Source organism: Octodon degus, unplaced genomic scaffold, assembly GCF_000260255.1.
Source record: "Octodon degus isolate 3935 unplaced genomic scaffold, OctDeg1.0 scaffold00003, whole genome shotgun sequence".
Taxonomy (NCBI): domain Eukaryota; kingdom Metazoa; phylum Chordata; class Mammalia; order Rodentia; family Octodontidae; genus Octodon; species Octodon degus.
The window spans coordinates 13297743-13315925 of NW_004524579.1; the positions used below are offsets into that span (position 1 = coordinate 13297743).

The 18183-nt window shown below is 52.9% G+C and overlaps 1 protein-coding gene across 50 annotated transcripts in view; it reads right to left on the reverse strand.

The window, feature by feature from the left end:
* Celf4 (CUGBP Elav-like family member 4) overlaps positions 1-18183 on the reverse strand; it is a 287692-nt gene that overhangs the window by 50940 nt on the left and 218569 nt on the right. For 29 of the 50 annotated variants that reach the window (XM_004623611.1, XM_023715440.1, XM_023715415.1 and 26 more), the window contains exon 3: positions 17799-17847. In XM_004623611.1, the coding sequence (XP_004623668.1) occupies positions 17799-17847 (49 nt within the window). Of the gene's footprint in view, positions 1-17768; positions 17848-18183 lie in introns of all 50 variants that reach the window. The other 21 variants (XM_004623603.1, XM_023715412.1, XM_023715410.1 and 18 more) reach the window with 2 other exon arrangements.

The following is an 18183-nucleotide window of genomic DNA, read 5'->3' on the forward strand; positions in this document are numbered from 1 at the left end:
CCCACACTGCTGAAGATGTCCCTGACTGTCTGGCATTGGATCCCACACCCCTGCACTTTCTTGTAGCACTGCCCGTATGCCCTTTCCTTGCACTCAGCCATTCTTTCCTGAACCTCTGCTGTGGGCCAGGTGCCGAGATACAGAGGGGAACAGAGAATCCGTGCAGGCAGGGGCTCATCTTCAAGGGCAGAGAGGTGGATGATGATTAAGAAAAGATTAGAGGGCCGACCAAATAGCTCAGTGGATTAAAGCACCTGCAAACAGGCACAGGGGCTGGAATTCAATACCCAGGGCTGCCATGCCAGCCCGCCCCCTGGGCTCACTGAGAGGACAGTTGAGACTGGGCGTGGTGTCATGTGCCTGTAATCCCAGCTCTTGGGAGGCTGTAAACAGGTGGATCACTATGAGTCGGATCTAGTAGTGAGACCCTGAGCACCTTGTAGACCCTTCCCTAAAAAACAAACAAACAAAAGAACAAAAAAAAATCAATACAAAAACAAAAACAAAAATTAAAAAAAGAAAAGAAAATAAAAGATCAGGATGGTGGTATGTGCCACGGATAAAGCAGAAACAAGGTAGAGGTGACAGGTAGTGCCTCTGGTTGGGGCTGATTTTGTGAGGACTGGAGCAGGGATGTTGGAGGACAGCCCTGAGGCTAGGAGGCAACAGCAAGTGTCACTGAGGCAACAGGAGCAAGGGAGGTACAGGCCTTTGACTTCCCTGCAGGTGGAATGACAGCTCCATGGGATGCTATATAGAGAATGAAGTGTGGGGACAGCTGGAAGAAGGCAGTCACCTGAGAGGCAGAGGAGGCACCAGGAGGGCTGTGAGAGTGATGGGCAGAGAGGACTCCAGCAATGCCAGGGAGTTCTGGGAGCCCAGCTAGAGGCAAAGGCGACTATAGGGGTCCCCAGTAGCCCCAGCGACTACCCTTGCTTTTTCTCGTGCCTGTTCCTTGCACACAGAATAAGCTTGGTATTGATGGGAACTTTCACTATCTTACGAACAAGTCTTAAGAATACACTGGAGGAGTCTTTCCAGTGGCCACTGGTGTACACTGGCTACCCCTTTCTTCCTGGTAGGAGAGATGGAGTTATCAGAGTCTCTCTAACCCTTTATTTTCTTCTCTCACACTGCTCAAATTGGCTAAGTCCCCAAGGAGGAGAGAAAAGAGACTCTGTCACTATGGCAGGACTAGAGCCTTCTAAATTCCTCCTCTAAATGACCAGAAGGCCTGGGAGGCTGAGGCAGGTGGATTGCAAGTTTGATCCTGGCTTGGTTAACTTAGCAAGACTCTATCTTAAAAACAAATAAACAACAAACAAGCAAACCAAAACAATCTTGCTGTAGATATAGCTCAATGCAAAGGCTTTGGTTTCAACTCCCAGGATGATAAAAAGTGTGTGTGTGTGGCAGGGGGAGAAGAGGCCTATTGCTGCTACCTCTTACCACTGTGTTACCCCCACATCACCAGTCACTGACAAGCCCCTTCTGAGGGGAGCACAAGCTGCTCAAAGAGAGACCAGGCAGGGAGGGTACAAATGAGGGGTCACACCTGAGTCACAGAGGTGATGCTGGGTAACAGGTTTCAGGAGGTGTTATTGTAGATAGCTAAGTTAGATAGAAATATTATTGGCAGGCCAGTGAGATAGCTTAGTGGACTAAATGCCTGCTTAAGCAAGTGCAGGGACTGGGCATGCTGAACTGGCCAGTGAGACCCAGCGTGGTGGCACATGCCTGTAATCCCAGTGCCAGGGAGGCTGAAGACAGGAGAATCACTATGAGTCTGATCTGTGTAGTGAGACCCTGTACTAAATACATAAAAATAAAAAATAAATTTAACAAGAAATCTTATAGGCAACTAGACAGGATAAGTCCTCGGGGGATTAAGTGGAGATGAGCACAGTACAGCTGTGCTTGGAGGTGCATCTGTTGAGGGCAGGGTCTCAAGATAAAGGTGGAATAACCAGGCTACATGCCTTCCCAACAATAAGCTATAACTGGTATCATCTGGTCCAATAAAGTCTAGATAGACATCAGTCACCCAGGCAGGTGGCCCTTTCTCCTGACTCATCTCTTCCAACAAACATCCTTGTTCTTTCCATGTACACTTGCTATATGACTTACTTCTCCATTGGATCAACATTATCTAAGCCACTACACTTGTAATCTTATTGGTTGATCACAGTTTTGCCCCACGTTGTGCCCACCTTGTAATTTTGTTCTATAAAACTTCTTCTGGAAAGTGGAGACTATGCCATCTCACTCTTGGGTCCCCTCCTGCCTCTCAGGAGCTATCTCTCTCAATAAATATTTCCTACTCCTAGCCTCCATTGTTCCTTATAATTCATTCTTTGACTTTGGGGAACACAAACTCAGGGTACCTGACATCTAGCAGGTCTTGCAATATTTCCCCTCTATCATTTGAAGGTACTATATTGGTGTGGAGGTGGGGGAGAGACACAGATTAAGAAAGCTTGGGAGAGACATCTAGGAGGGAGGCACTGCAGTTTCTCGGGAACTGTGGAGCTGAAAAAACATGGAGAATGTGGGCCTGAAGCATTACTGGTGGTGTATAGTGTGTTACTGGTGATGAGTGATGCATTATGGGTAGCATGTGGCATAGTAGAGGTGATGAGTGCTGTGCTATGGCTGATGAGTGGTGCATTATGGGTGGCATGTGGTATAATAGAGGTGATGAGTGCTGTGCTACGGCTGATGAGTGGTGCATTATGGGTAGCATATGGTATAGTACAGGTGATGAGTGCTGTGTTGCGGGTGGTGAGTGCTATGCCTGGCAAATGAGACCCCTCTCAGATCCTCTGGCAGAGCAGGGTAGGGAAACTGGCTCGTGCAACTGCCTCCTCGAACAGCTCCATCTCCTGACCCAGTGTCCTCTAGAGCCATATGAGGCAGTAAGGAGCTGCCTGAGAAACAAGGTACCCCAGCCAGGCCAGAGAAGAAATGGAGGTGAGACTGAGGCAGGAGGCAAGGGGATGCCCCCTGAAGGAGCTGGGGGCACTTCAGGGTGCTGAGCAGGCAGGAAATTGAACGCTGCATGGAGGAAAAAGGAAAACAGAACAAAACTGGAGGAGAAGCAGAAGGAACTGCTTTAAGGCTCCCAATGCTCTTAGGACCTCTGAGGGCTGAGGACAGAGGCATATGTGGGTGGAGGGGTGGGAACAGCTTACTGCCAGGAGGCCCAGGCCCAACACTGACAGCCCATGAGCTAGGGCAGTGCTGCTCTGGTTTAGCCACCTGCTCCTCCTACTCCCCTGGGCCCCCTGCAAGGCTGCCTCTGCCATGGGGAGAGATTAACATTTGAAATCCATGCTGTGGGCTCCTTCCTCCATGCCCCACCTCTCACTTCCCCCCAAAAAGGAAAACAGTCATTGAAATTGAAAAATGGTGCTCAGTGAAGGGTTTAAAGACATTTTGAATTTAAAATATATTTTAAAGGTCATTTTCAGCAGTAATTATGTTATAATGGCGGGGCTCTTAGCAAAAGGCAGAGTCCCATAGTAACACTAGACAAAATGGGAAGCAGCAAGAGCCGGGGTCTTGGATCTCATGTAGCCTCAGAATGGTTGGGTGAAGGTAGGGGGGTATGGGGAGAGACAGAGGGGAACAATACATCTTCCCTTTCAGACCCAAGCATCAGGTTCAGCCCTGGGACCTGAGGAACAGGGCACTACACACTTGGCCTGGCACAAAGGGATCCTCTATGCCCTTCCTGGGGCTGCCATGCTGGACCTGGCAGGGGCTTATAGGGCTCTGGGCTCCAGCCGTGTGGGACAGACCAGCATCCTCCAGCCCTGCTGGGGCCAACTCTCTGGATGGTGCTCATCACATTCCTGGCTTCTGCCCACAGTCCCCTGAGTTAAGCCCAGGCTTCCAGGCCCCCAGGTCTCTCTGTGCTTTTTGGTTGGTGATTGTGCTGTACATTTTTATTTCTTTGGCAAGTGCACGTAGGTTGAGCATGTGAATATGTTAAACCTCAATGTTTCTTATGCTGTATCTGCACGTAACAACCCTCCAGCTTTTGACCCATTTTTCTCTCCCTAGGTGAGTACTGCGCTCTTGGCAGGAGGCCTTGCCAACACAGACCCTAACGTTCACTTTGTGGGAGACTCACCCTGAAAGCACACAGGGGATCAGCTACTCTGGCTTAGACTTGGGGATTCTACAAGGGTTGGGGTTGGCCAGTCCCCAGGGGTCCCATGATGGCACAGGCCGCTGTCTGTGGCTGTGGAGAAGAGACTGCAGAGGGCGGTGCAGAAGCCATAGAGCTGGGACTGTATGAAGCACTCCTAGGGGTCCTCCACAGGCATGAAGTCTGATAATCTGGAAGGGCTTCCTGCAGGAGGCATCAGGGGACCGAGTACAAAGACAAACAAAAGAGGGAAGAACCCAAAGCAGCAAGTAAGCACAGTAGCCAGTGGCCCTGGGCTCTTAAGCTGGGCCCTGCCAGGTCATCTGGGAAGGAGCAGTTGGCACTGCCTGTGGCGGGTGAGGAGCGCAGAAGGGGTGTAGGGACAGTGTTCTCTGTGTGTTGCCCCTCTCCTCCCTCCATCTTGCTGTGGGCTTCCCTTGGGGACAGTGACACAGAGGGCACCAATGTGGCATTGCAGAGAGCAGACCACTGTGACAGACTTGGGTAGTGGGAGATGAACTTGCGCATCACCACCAACCGAGGCCTTGAGTGCAGACGGGGGCCTATTGCCTGTAGGAGTCATATCACAGTGCTGAGGTTAGAATGATGGGGCTGCAGGGAGCGCGACTGAGCTGGAGCCCAGGAGGTGGCCACAGGCTGCAGGCAGGAGGGCAACAGTAGGGGAAGGGGTGAATATAAAAATATCTGGGGAGAGGTGCATTGCTGGGCTATTGTGTTATTAAACTACAGCATCTTATAAAACTCGAGCCATTAATAACAGGCTGCTGCCACATTGGGGTAATTTATTCAAATTGTGGGTCCCGGGTGGAGGAGCAGATGTTTCAGAGCTGCTGGTGTCACTGAATGAGTTCCAGAGGAGGAGGGGACAGTGCCATGTCCCAGTGCTGGAGGCTCAAGCCTGCCCCCTTGTCCTCTTAGGAATGGCCCCAAATTCCACCACATGCAGATCTCACCCAGGCTGCAGGAAGAGAGGAGGAGGATCCAGCAGGGACCAGATAAGTTAGCTCAAGAAGTGCCAGAGTAGGAAGGGGAAATGGCACAAAGGTTCCCTGAGAGGAGTGCTGTTGCTCCCATCCTAGTGCACGGTCACTGCTATTCTAGCCATTTGAAATAGGAGCACCAGCACCTGCACACAATTGTCCCTGGTTATTCCAGACCTCCAGCAGGTGGTGCTGGGAGCTAGACAGCCTGGGAGTCTGAGGTTGTGCATTCCTCCTTGTGTGCTCACCTGCTAGCAGGTGACCCAGCAAGTGATCTCCACCCCAGCCTGTGTGCCTCACCTAATTAATACCTAAGTCATGGAGTGGGGGAGAGAAGAACTGCGGTGGCTCAGGGGAAGGCCCTGGTCCTTGGCAGGGGCCTGTGGAGGGTGCCTGGTTTCCACCAGCCCCTTACAGTTCTCCTATGGCTCATTCAGTGCTTCTAAATCATTTTCTGTCTGCTACGTGTTTCTTTGGTTTTACTACAAATGAAACATGGCCAAGAATTTCACTGTTGGCTGAGGATGTGGCCAGTGGTAGAATACTTGCTTAGAATGCATGAGGACCTTGGTTTGAGCCCCAGGACTGGAAGAAAAAATATAACTTTACTGGCATTTGCCTCTGTTGGTACTAGAACCCCTTAAGTGGACTTTTGCAGCAAGTATTGCTGCTTATAGAACAGAGAAGTTGTGTTGGGAGTGGATGGGCAGGTGACCTGTGGCTTTCTTGCCTGCTGGGAAAGAGGCACCAAATTTCATTTAGTCACTTTTTTTTTTGGTCCTGGGGATTGAACAGACGACCTTGCACTTGCCAGGCAGGCACTTATGCCACTGAGCTATCTCTCAGCCCAGCCAAATTTCATTTAAACGGACCTGCCCATGGGTTCAAGTTGGCTCCTTGGGTCTTGGTTCAACCTGGGTCCTGTTGAGGGGTTGGGACCTTGGCTTTGGGGTCTGGCCACAGATTCCAGGACAGGAACAAGGAAAGTCTCTCAGCTCCTGGGCACTTCCTAGGACCTAGGGGAGTGGAACTTTTATAGAAGAAAGCTATTCTGCCTAATTCTGCCTTGCAGGCAAAACAAATTTCATGGCATTGTTTCTGTCCCCAATTTACTTCCCTTCTCAGAGTGTCTAACACTGTCCGGGTGGGAGTGGGTTGGGTTGGGGTGGGGGTGGAGACAACACTTCTGTCTTTATATCGTGAGTCTCAATCTGTGTGGGGCTTTAGGAGTGACTTAAAGTCAATTTTTACTTCTTATTCCTTCCCCCAGACTGAGGCAGGGAGCCCTGAGGGGACCCAACCAGTTTTCAGTATGCTGCCTCACATGCAGGCATGCCGCACTGAGAGGTTGCTTTCCTCCTGTCTCTGCTTTGCAGAGCTCAGTGACTTCCTCCAGTGTGGGCTTGAAGTTGGGCTTAGCCCAGTCAGGTGCTGGTCTGTGCTGCCCCCTTGGGGATCCCAGTCTTATGCTTGGGTCCTGTGTCCATGGCTGAAAAGAGGACATCAGTGAACCCTGCTGGCATGCCATGGCTAGAGGCAGGTGGATAAAAGGAAACGTCCTAGCTGCAGGCAGACACGTCTCTTCCCACAGGTCTAGGCTTGATGGCACCATCATGACGCAATGAAAGCAGACTGCTGTCCCCCACATGGCCCTGACCTGAAATGACACCACTGGCATGGTATTCTCTGAGGGAAGGATTGTATAATGCAACTTCTACACTTTATGGGATGGCATTAGTCTATTTGTGAGAAGCTGGGGGCCCAGGGGGGGAGTCATCTCAGGCCTCAGGGCACCCTGGACGTGAGGGCCACAGGGGGACTGGTTAGCAGGACCTGAGACTGCAGGGCCACCGAGAGCTGCCCCAGGAGGAGTGAAGGAGACTTCAGGGTGTGATGTCTGTCCTCCAAGGTGCTCCCTGTCCACCTAGCTGGGAAGATCAGCGTGGGCCACCTGCCCTGTGCCTCTTCTCAGGGTAAACTAGATCTGCTCGCAGCTCAAGGTTCATTGCCAATGAAGGAGAAAGTGCGGCTCCACACTCGCAGGGTAATCAGCACACTCTGTGATGAATGGAGCCTGTGTCACTCAGTGAAAATGAATATTTCTTTGCGATAATGGCCAGATGGTAGCAACTCTCCGATCCAAATTAAAACATGCATGATAAATGCCAGGAAAACAGAGGAAGACAAAAGCCCAACCTGGAGTGAATTCTCTCTATAGATCTTCCCCGTGCTCCCCTCCCCCAGCACCACGGCGGCCCTGCTAATAGCCATTAAATTATTAAGATGTGCTGCAAGGAGAATGCCAATGTCAGCGGCACCAGCCCTGCCGCCCCGCCCTTGCCTCTAGGCCAGGCAGAGAGCCTGGGGTGGAGCAGGTTCTTGCTCCACATGGGCAGGAGGCTGGCACCATGGGCCAAGTACAGAACAAGGTCTGTGGGGCCTGGTACCCAGCCAGGGCTACCCAGCTAGGGACAGACATGTGCCTACCCTCAAGGAGGACAAAGTCTCCACAGAAAGATGAGAAACTAACACCCATGCCTGACTTTACAGCAGGCACAGAGGACAGGAAAGGGGGTCCCAGCTGGGGCTGCCAGTGGGGGACAGCTGAAGAGAGTAGAGTGGGCCGACAAGGGCTGACATTGATGGAGGGAAGCTGGGCAGGTGGTGAGGGTCAGGGGCACCTTCACAGGTGGGTGTGTGCCTGGTGCTCCAGAGGTGGTAGGTGCTGTGCAGGATAGGCATGACTTCTGGGTTTCCGCTTCATAGTGACCAAGGGCTCTTGGACTCACAGCTTGACTCCTCTGTCCCCTCCCCGCCCCTCCCAGCCAGAGGCTGCAGGAGTCTCTTGTGGTATTCTGATTCTCTGTGCAACCCTCCTAGAGGTAGTTATCTTTCTGCGTCCAGCTTTTATCAAGGCCAACCTCTTCTACAGCCACCAGGGTTCCTCATTATCCCCAGGAGATCCCGACTCTTCGGCTTCCATTCCTTAGAGCCTTCTCCTTGGGCTTCCTCAAGTTTCCCTGAATAGGCACTAGGCCACGGGGCCTGTGTTTGCTGTCTCGGAGGCTTCTCAGCCTGCAATCCCTTCCAACAGGGAGCCTCCCACAGAGATCCCCTGACTGCCCAGCTTGCCTGTGCTCCCCCTTGCTGTCAGTGGCATGTGTTCCTGATGCTGTCAGTAGATCCTCCGCCCTGGACTGTGAACCGCTCTGGCGCTTGGCAGGGGATCAGAGATGTCTTCCCAGCCCTTTTTTTGCAGCTGGCTTTTGTGGCCCTAGCTCTCCAGGAGTAGGGGCTAGCTCGACAAAGTCCAAACTCACTTTTAATTGGACATTTATGTGCAGGGCTCAGGCTTCTGAGGTCCTGGGGCAGCTCCACAGCATCGCCGTGTGGTGTCCAGGATATCAAGGTCATTCTTCATCCCTAGAAAGGCCTCTATAAAGCCTTTCTCATTGGTGAGCCCCAGACAGACAAGGCTCTAACTGTTCAGGTCGATTCTCCTCAGCTCATGAATAGCAAGTCTTGCTTGACCTGCTCCTCCTAGCTGTGGAGCTCCTCACACTTTGATGGCCACAGACTGCTTCCTCCTGCTGCTGGCTAGGCCCATACCTGTGCAGGTCCAGTGTCAGGCCTCTCTGAGGTCCCCTATTCCTATTCCCAAAGGCCACAGGCGAGGACTGTGAGGTGCTAGGGAGCCCATCCCAAAGGCGGTGGTCAGCATGTGTGCGGGGTGAACTCTCGATAGGGGTGAGCGCTCCAGCTCAGCTCTGTGAGAAGCTGCGTGAAGGCTCAAGTACGGAGGCTGACTATTCACTGCAAGGTTCTGGGGCAGTCACCTCACCTCTCCTAGTCCTTATTTCCCCATCCACAAATGAGGGTGCTGCTCAGCCAGCATTCCTGGCTGCTAAGGGTCTCAAGGCATTCTTACTGGAGCCTTCGGTGACTTGGTGGTGGGACTGGGACCTTGCTGAGCCTAGCATTGTCTCTTCCCTGAGCCCAGCAGCTGCTGCAGACATGGTCTGGGTGCTCGTGTGCTCTCTGCGCTGAGACGGGTAAAAGCAGCCCCCACCATAGCAGCCAGGCTTGTCTGATCTGGAGAACTGGGCAGAAGCATGAAGTGGAGAAACAGGCTCCCGGATGTGTCTACACCTGGCCCAAAGCACAGGGAGTGGCAGGACCCCCTCCCCGCCATTTAGACTCTGCCTGGGTAAAAGCCTAGAAATGCAAAACCCCACAACGCAAGAGCAATGAGACTGTAATGCGCTAAATGCACGGCTTCCTACTCCAGAAAGGGGACCGTCTTCTTCAGCCAGACCAATCCTCCTGTGCAGTTTAAAAGTGTGGAGGATGCCCCATGTCTGCTTTGTTGCCTGTTCTCATAGCTTTGCCTGTGACATTTGGCCCAGACGCAGTCTGTCATCCCTATGACCACCACCTCTAGGAAGTCTCCCTTCTCTCTTCTCCTTTTTCTAGTTCACATGCTCAGTATAGCTCTGGCCTTGGGCAGTATGCTTTTTATTTGCACTTGGTCCATCAACCGTTGTCAGAGGTCCTCACTGTGTCACCTCCTCCCCCGCTTGCGGAGTGAACTCTAAAAATAAAATGACACCTCTAACCGAGGCCATCGGGGGCTTCCACAGTTCACCAGCTGTGTGCCATCTACAGCAGCTCAGGGCGGTGCAATAGGAGGGCACAGATTCTAAGGAGGGCGGCGCAGGGACTTTGGGATCAGGGGCCCGGGCTGCGAAGGCCAGCCCTGGTCCTGCCCACTCCCCGCTCTGGCTCCTCCCTCCATGTGGCTGAGCGTCCCCAGACTTCCATCTCCAAAACAGCACTTCTGTCAGGTCACCCCCTGCTTAAAAAGCTTGAGATGTCTTCCCTTCCCCTAAATAGTTGAATTCAAAGCAGCTTTGGGGAATCTGGGTTCCCACATCTTGTCCTTTTGCTGAAGCAGTTCCTCCATTTTGCCTCTAGGGGGTGTCCCATAGCCGCTTTGGTCCAGGTCATTTCCCACTTTGGGAAGCTCTGCTCTTTGCGTGTTCCCCCCCTCTGTGGTCCAGCAGGTGGGACCTGCTCTCAGCTCTAGTCCCTGCTGTCTCTTCCCTCTTCCTAATTCCCAGACCAGGACCCATTCCCGACGCCCATGTTGCTCTCAGGGAGCGTGGCAGGAGCCAGGGCTCCTTCGGTGCAGAGGACTGTCCCGCGCAAGAAGGCTGACTGAGGGCTTCCTCTCTCATCTCACCCATCTCCCAAGGATGTGGTATCGCCTTACACCAAATCACATTACTAAGGGTGGGAGGCCATGGAAGTGGCGATGGGGTGGGACACCGAAGGGGGGCGGGGGCTGAACTCTTTTGCTGTCATTCCTATTCCTGGGCACACAGGCAGGAGGCAGCTTTTAAATATCATCCAGAAGGCCATTTACTATGATTAATATCCCATTTCCCCTGAAACAATCCTCTGCTAAATTAGCCGGGGCCAGAGGGAATTTGTCGAGTTGCTGCGAGTCTCAACTTAACTTTCCCAATGCATTAAAAAAAAACTTCAAAAACAAAATGCAGATCAATCAACACCCCCTCCTCCAGCTGAAAACCTAAAGTCCATTTAAATTCAGCAGGTTTGCAGTTAATTATATTTTCACACCTATGGCAAGAGTTACAGATGTATTTATAATGTGTGTCTGCCCCGCTGCAGCCTCCTCAAGCCCTCCCTTGGGATGGTTCCCCACCAGCCACTCCTTCCCAGCCACAAAAACCTCTTTTCACGAAGAAGCTGCTCTTCGGGTCTAGTTCTGGAAACTGGAGGTAGCTTTCTTTTAAAGTGGGGGAGGACTTGAGAAAGAAAGGAAACCAAGGTTCCTTTAAGTTACAAGGAACATGGATAATTGAGGACGAACCACAGGGAGGTGAATTCTGCCTCTTGCTCTAGAACAACCAATAGCCATCAATACTTACATAGGACATGGGGAAGGTTGTGATCAAACTTTCTGACCATAAAGAAAGCCAGGCCGAGAGCTGTGGCCTGGCCTGACTCGGCGGTGTCTACTCTTCCCACTCCCTGACCAGCCTGGATATCTGGCCTGGGCTGTGTTCTCTAATATGAACTTCTCAAACTGAACACTGTAATGTCTATGTGGCTGTGGACACTGAGATTTGAACCCAAGGACTTCTCACTGAGCTACTTAAAAACTTTCTTAAAGCTACTTAAAGACTTAAAAACATTTCAAAAAATAATTTTGAGGCAAGATCTCATTAGGTAAGCTGCCTGGGTTGGTTTTGAACTTGTGATCTTCTTGCCTCAGAATGATTTTTTGATTTAGGAATGATTTTCTTAAATCAGCCCAAAAATAAAGCTGGGGTTCAAATAAATAGATGATCAAATGGGATAGAGGCTTAGGACATGAGAATCTATGGTGCCACCTGAGAAATTACAGCAGAGATGTGATAAGACAGGAGGACAAAAGGGGGGTCCATACCATGGAAAAGGAGATGGTGAGGCACTGTGAGTTGTTTTGCTTCTTGCTAAAAAGAGAGAGAGGCTAGATGAGACGTAGACTTGTGGGCGTGGGTAAGCTGGCACCCAGGACCTCTCTGGGCCAGTAAGACAGTCAGCTTTCCCCACCCAAGGGGCCCTGGTTTGCCCGGATGCCTCCTCCGGAGCCCCGGCTCTGGAAAGGAAGGCTGGTGCTGTCCTGGTCCTCATGAACTGCAGAGGCCTGGGACTGGAAGAGGGCCTGTCGGAGGGAAGAGAAATGCTTGCCCCAACACACATATTCACACGTGTGTGTACACAGTGAGTGGGGCACCCACACATGGAAGACACTCATGGTCCAGCCGCTAGGACCTCTGATGGGCACTCAGAAGGCACTGAGGCAGCAGAGGGTGGGGTGCTCTCTCCTCTAAGGTGCAGGTTCCTTCTTGGTTAGCTGGCTTCTTGGAAGTCTTAATCACCAGATTCTGTCTCACTGAGACTGCACCCTCTGGGCAGGACTGGCACAGGCTCCACTCATGGGGTCTTGTGGACAACCAAGTGAGAGGTTGTGATGCGCTGGGCCAGGACTGGACTCTTTCTTCCTGACACTGTGTACTTGCAGATTTATTTCTCTGTATCCTGCCTGGCCTGAGGGCTTCCTTGGTAGAACCCTGTGGGGTTTCTGTTCTACCAGAAGCTTCTGTCCAGTGAGTCACTTGCTGCCTCTGAGGACTGGAAAACACACTTTTGTATCCTGTGTTTTTATAAAGTGGGACCAGTCTGTGCATCTATTTCATCCAAACACTAAATCTGCCTTCCTGGTGCTCGGGACTGAATTGTTAGATGAGGCTGGAAATGAGAAACCCAGCACTGGGAGGTGAGCATTGTAGCCGCTGGTCTGCCCCAGCCAAGCCTGCAGGCCAGGACCACCACGGGAGCGTGCAGCTGCCCCACCTGGGCCCACACCACGCAGCTGGTCTCCAATAGCCCCTCCAAGCCCTCACGGACAGCACGTGGTCTGTCTGTTTAGAAATAAAATGATGCTCAGAGGAAAAACGAAGAACTTAATAGGATTTAAAAAGCCACAGGACCCGATGGGGCTACAGATGGTGGAGGGCCTGGGAGGAGGGAACTGGGGCTAGGTTTATGGAGGGGAATGTGGCCTCAGGGAGGACCTGGGAGTAGCATCACATGCATTGTGTCCAACCTCATTAGCCGGCCCAGCGGGACTCCGTTGCCACACCAGTGCCGCCTTGGTGAAGGGAAGGACGCCCTGAAGATGCTGTTAAATGTATGAGGGGCAGCAAAAGGCTGCAAGAACTCAGCTAAATGGCCTGGCCAGCACCTGCCTGGAGGGTCCAAGTGGAAACACAATAACTCACAGGCTGTCGCACCTGCCCCAACCTCCACTTCTTCCTCAAATCCCATCAGAAAAAGGGAGAGACAGGGACATGGTGATAGGAGGGAGAGAGAAAGGCACAGGCAGAGAGGAGAGCGTAAGTCCTGGGCACAAATGGAACCTGCAGTGTTGTTCAGGCCCAGGGAATCCTCCAGGACTGGGGCAGGGTAGCTGAGCATAAAAGCAGCTTCTTTGTCTTCTAGAAGCTTCAGGGTCTGCCAGTTGTAGCTTACTAAGACCACTTCTCCAGGGCTTCCTTCATAGCTGGAGCTCAGAGCTGCCCTGTCTGAACCCTTCACATTGTGGCGAGATCAGTGTCCTGCCTTCTGTCCCCTTTCCTCTTGCCATGGACTTATCAAGCCTCTTTCTAGGTTCCTTTAGGTTCAGGTCTCTCCCTCCTTTCCCTGGTCCTGAGGCCTCATCAGGAAAACTCAGTGGTCTATTCTTCCAGCATGGGTCTCCCCTGTCTCAGTTAAAGGCTTATGTTGGACACTGACTTCATTTGGCAAGTGTCCCTAGAAAAGTAGGCCTGAGACCGGGTGTAGTGGCTCATGCCTGTCATCCCAGCACTGGGAAGGCTGAAAACAGGAGAATCACTCTGAATCTGAGCTGCGTAGTGAGACCCTGTACCAAATAAATAAAAAAAAAAAAAAAAGAAAGAAAGAAAAAGAAAGCAGGACTGATTCTGCCATAGTGGAGACCCCAGAGTATGCCTATGTGCATGTGAGGTTTCCATCCCATGCCTGCAGGAGGGGGCAGTGTGGTGGCACACCTTGGCAGATGGCCTTCTGTCTCCCCTGGGTTCCCTCAGGAGGCGCTCCCTGATGCCAGTCCTGCCTTTGTCCAGCTCAGCGGGGGGACCTTGAGCTGCCCAAGCATTGAGCCTCCTTCCCTGAGCCTCAGCTGGACTTATCCTCTCATGTTGCTTCTTACCCCGGAGAAAGAAGAATTAAGCCTCTGATCATCCCTGCAAGACAGCGGCCTGTCAACCTCAGCTCGTAATCCACCTGCATCAGAGATCCGAGGCCTGGGAACTCAAGCTGTCCTGGTACCCGCAGGTCTCTGGCAGACGTTCTGTCCACACCCATGCCCACGACGCTCCCTCTTCATGTGTGTGGGCTGATGAGACCAGAGGATTCCCCTGGAAGCACCAGAAGTAGAATGGAAGGCTGAGCCTAGGACGCGCCGTGCAGCGGCCTCCTCTGTGAGACCGCAGGGCAGTGCCCTTCTGCTGACCAGGGCCCACAGTCCCTCCAGGTTTCCCAAGCAGAGGCAGGTAGTGGGTGGAGGTTCTAGGGCAGTGATGGCGACTATTCAGGGCTTGCAAAGGTGACAAATAGCCTGCTGTGCACAAGTGCTGAAAGTTCACCACCACAGTTCTAGGGGCACCTGTCCTGAGAAATGGAGAGCCGGAGAATAAAGTTCTAGGAGCTCATGTAAGGACAGAACAGACTGCTGCACGAGGCCTGGGACCCTCCACGCTCCCTCTGGCTTTTTAATTTCCAGCCCTCCAGACTCCTCTTGCCTGCTGTCTGCAAAGCCTCTCTTCCCCTCTGCTGGTTCCTTTCCTTGCCTCTCTGTTCCTCTCCCTTCTTTCTTCTCTTCCTCTCCAGCCCTCTCATATTCCTTCTCATTCCATCTCTCCTGTCCACACCCTCCTCTTGTTCCTCATTCCTCTCTTTTTCCCCCCTTCCCCCAGAAGATTTAATAGATATTAAATTATTTTAAACCAACTTTCTTAAAAAAAAAAAAAAAGCTTGGTGATAGTGCTGACTCAGGCCCATCTCACTGTTTAATATTGAATATGCAATTAATAGATAGATGTTTAGGTTTGGCTCTCTTTCCCCCTTTTCTACCACAGGAAGAATAAAAGAGCTGATTAATCTGGCTTGGGGCAAGTGTCAGTGGCAGGAGATATATGAGAGAAAGGAGATGAGGTTAGCAACTTGGAGTCAGAGAGCGATTGCCTCCCAGGCAAGTGAGGGGGAGAGGGACAGAGGCAGAGCTCTGCGAGCCTCGGGGACTCCTGCACTGCCACAGGTTCTGAGACCTTGGCCTGGGACCTGCCTGCCCCCTCCCCAAGTGTCTCTCCCTCCGTCCTCCAGAACTGTGGGCCTGCTTCATGGCACCATCGCTTCTTCTCCACGTGTGACACCCCCCCACCCTCCCTCAAGACCAGAGGTGCCTTCTCCTCAAGCATCGCCTTCTCTGAGGCTCCTGGCTGCCCCGCCCTCTATGACTTCATTCTGGGACTTCTGGTGGCATCTGCTGTCCAACACTCCTGCCTCCACTGGGGCTTTTTCCCTTGGTGGCTGCCTTCTGGCCTCCTAGCTGTGCTACCTAATGGAGTGCTGCCGCAGGTGAGTCACTGCAGGCCTGGGTGACCGTGGACCAGCTGGGCCTGCTTTCTGGAGATGGTCTCCAGGAAAGACCCCTGGGTCTCTGGAGCCCTCTGGATGAGGCTAGGCAAGGACTCTGCTGAGAAAAGGGCAGGAACAGGTGGCTTAGGCCCAGTGGGGTATGTTCACTCAGTTACCTCACAATGGAGCCATCTTCACCCCTCACCTAACCAGACCTTGACTGCCAGGGCCCTCAGGGCTAGATGTGCTCCTCGGCATGGGGCTGCCTGCTCCTGCAGGCAGCACCAAGATTGCAGCCCAAGGCTGGAGCATGTGCTGAGAAGCTCAGGCTCGGAAGGGGTGGATCATAGAGGCTTTGTGCCAAACCAGATACTACTGGGAGCCCCAAGCATGGTGGTCTGAGCTGGAGGGGTGAGGGAGTGCTCTGGGACAGATGATAGGTACCAGGCACGAGCAGCCCACCTCTTGTCACATGATCTCCCAGGATAACTGGCTCTCCAAATTTGTAAATAGCTTTAGTCAGTTTCACCTTTTTTCCCTTAATTTTCTGGTAACTTCAGTGGGGGGGGGTGCAGAGTTAAAAAAGAGAAATTCCTTAGTGATTGGCTAAACCACTGGACAGGTAGAGCCGAGTTGTGGAGGACCCTGGGCATGGGGAGGGTAGTAGACATCGTCACTTGGTCAGAGCCAAGCTGGAGGGAGGGCTTGGTAGAAAACACCAGAAGCTCCTGGGAAACATCTTGATGGCTATACCTGAAGTCACCTTCTCAGTATAGGAAAGGCCTCAATTTCATGCACTTTTTTCAGTTCTCTGATGGAATGTTCTGGATTGTTCTAGCCCTTCCTAGGTGGTCCCTATTCTGGAGAAGGCCCTTTCCGGTAGGAGACTGGAGGCAGTAGGTCCTCTCCCCATCCCTCCTGGGGTGTCCTACTGATATAACCACTGCTCAGCTCCCCAAGTGGTTAAACCTCTGCGTGTCCTTAGGTTAGGGGTCCTCCGAGGTGGGCAGGGCACAGCATTCCCATGGAAGTCTCTGGGCTGGCTGAGACTGTTTGGCCACTTGCCTAGAGAAGTCTCTGAATTCAAAAATCAGGCCTGAAGCTGGGCAGGGCCAGTAGTGTAAAGCTCACTGAGAGATGGAGAGGGGGTGGTGGTCAGGAGGTGGGTAGCAGGAAGATATCCTTCATCCCAAGGAAGTGGGCCAGGAAGGGAAACCTCACAGGGGCCTGAAAAGTGTGGCTCCCTTTGGGGCTGAGGTGTCTCTTTCTGTCCCTCAGACCAGTCAGGATGGGCTCAGGGTCAGGGGGACAGTTTCTTGTGGGAGGAACCAGTGCTGGGGGGGGGGGGGCAGAAGCCTGACCATGGTGCTGAAGGTAGCGACCCATCAGTTCACAAACTTAATCTGTTTTACAATTTGGGGGAAGATGGCTGCATTTGTGTTTGTGTGGGGAAGACAGCCATGGCTGTATTTGTTGCCTGATGCTGAGTTTGTGAACAGAACCACAATTTTGCCCAATTCTTTCACTTGTGAACTGAATTATTTGCAAACAGAAGTGTTGGTGAACCAAGGTCTTCCTGTGCTTTCTCCACTCCCTTCCTTTTCATTTAAAGTTGCAGCATGTTCAGATCCTGCCTAGGGGATCCTGTGGGCAGGGCTGTGTCTGGAATGGGGCCGGGTTACCTCTGGAGCTGAGGTGCAGCTCCTGAGAGGCTGTTGCTGGGTACAGAGCTGTCTGGAGCTGTCGCTTGCCCCGCCTTTCCAGGCTGGGCTTCAGTGTGAAGCAGTTCCTTAACCTGCTCTCCACGCAGGGGCACAGCCGCCTCACGCAGACTCTGAGGCTGGGCAGGGCCAGTCCACATTCTAGGGCAAGCAGTAGTGGGTGAGGCCATGTCCTCTTCCTCTGCCCCCTTCACAATATCTGGCCCCCGCCTGTACCGGTGTCTTCATGCTCCATCCTTACCTCCTCAGCAGCCTGCATGTCCCACACCTCAACACAGCCCCTCACAAATGCTCCCTCCAGTCTGAACCCTCTTAGGGCAGAGCTGCGGCCATTGCCAACCTCACGGCCAGGCCCACCTTCCTTCAGACCCCATCACAAAGGGGTCTTCCTCTTTGAGACCAGGGCAGGCACACCTTTTTGGGTGTCTCCGAGGAGAAACCCCAGGACTATAACTTTCCCTCGAGCAGTGGCAGGACTCTGCTGCCAGAAGGCCGGGCTCTCCCAGTTCCTCACTGTCTTTCACACCAGTCACCTGGAGCTGCAAAGCCCTGACACTAACCTCCAGCCCGAGGTCTCCCCCCAGGAGGAGGAGCCAGGGAGTCGCTGCGGGGACCAGGTGGGCAGGGAAGAGAGGAGGGGGGCAGAGACGAGTGGGCCCTCACGTGAAGGGGGCTGGCGCAGGCAGCTACTACCTCCTCGGCTCTCGCTGTCCGCGGGCTTCACCTGGATTGGCCGGTTCATCTGTAACAAAGCACAGGGGACGGTGTTACGGGAGGCCGGGAGACACGGGCAGACACCTGTGCTCACGGATGCCCATTTCTGCCTACAGACCGCACCCAGCACCCTCCCACCTTGCCATTGCAAGGCACTCCCTCAAGCCCTTGCGGTGCCCTTATTTCGAAGGGTTGCTCAGGATTGGAGACACCGTGGGGCTCCCCCTTACACTCAGAGCAGCTCTTGCTAGCCTGTCAGGGCAGAGCTAGCAAGGTTGACAGAATGTTCCTTCCTCTCCTGCCCTGAGTCCACTAGGGGCTCCTGTATCTATCCAGGGCTCAGCTGTGGCCCAGCCCTGGGTGC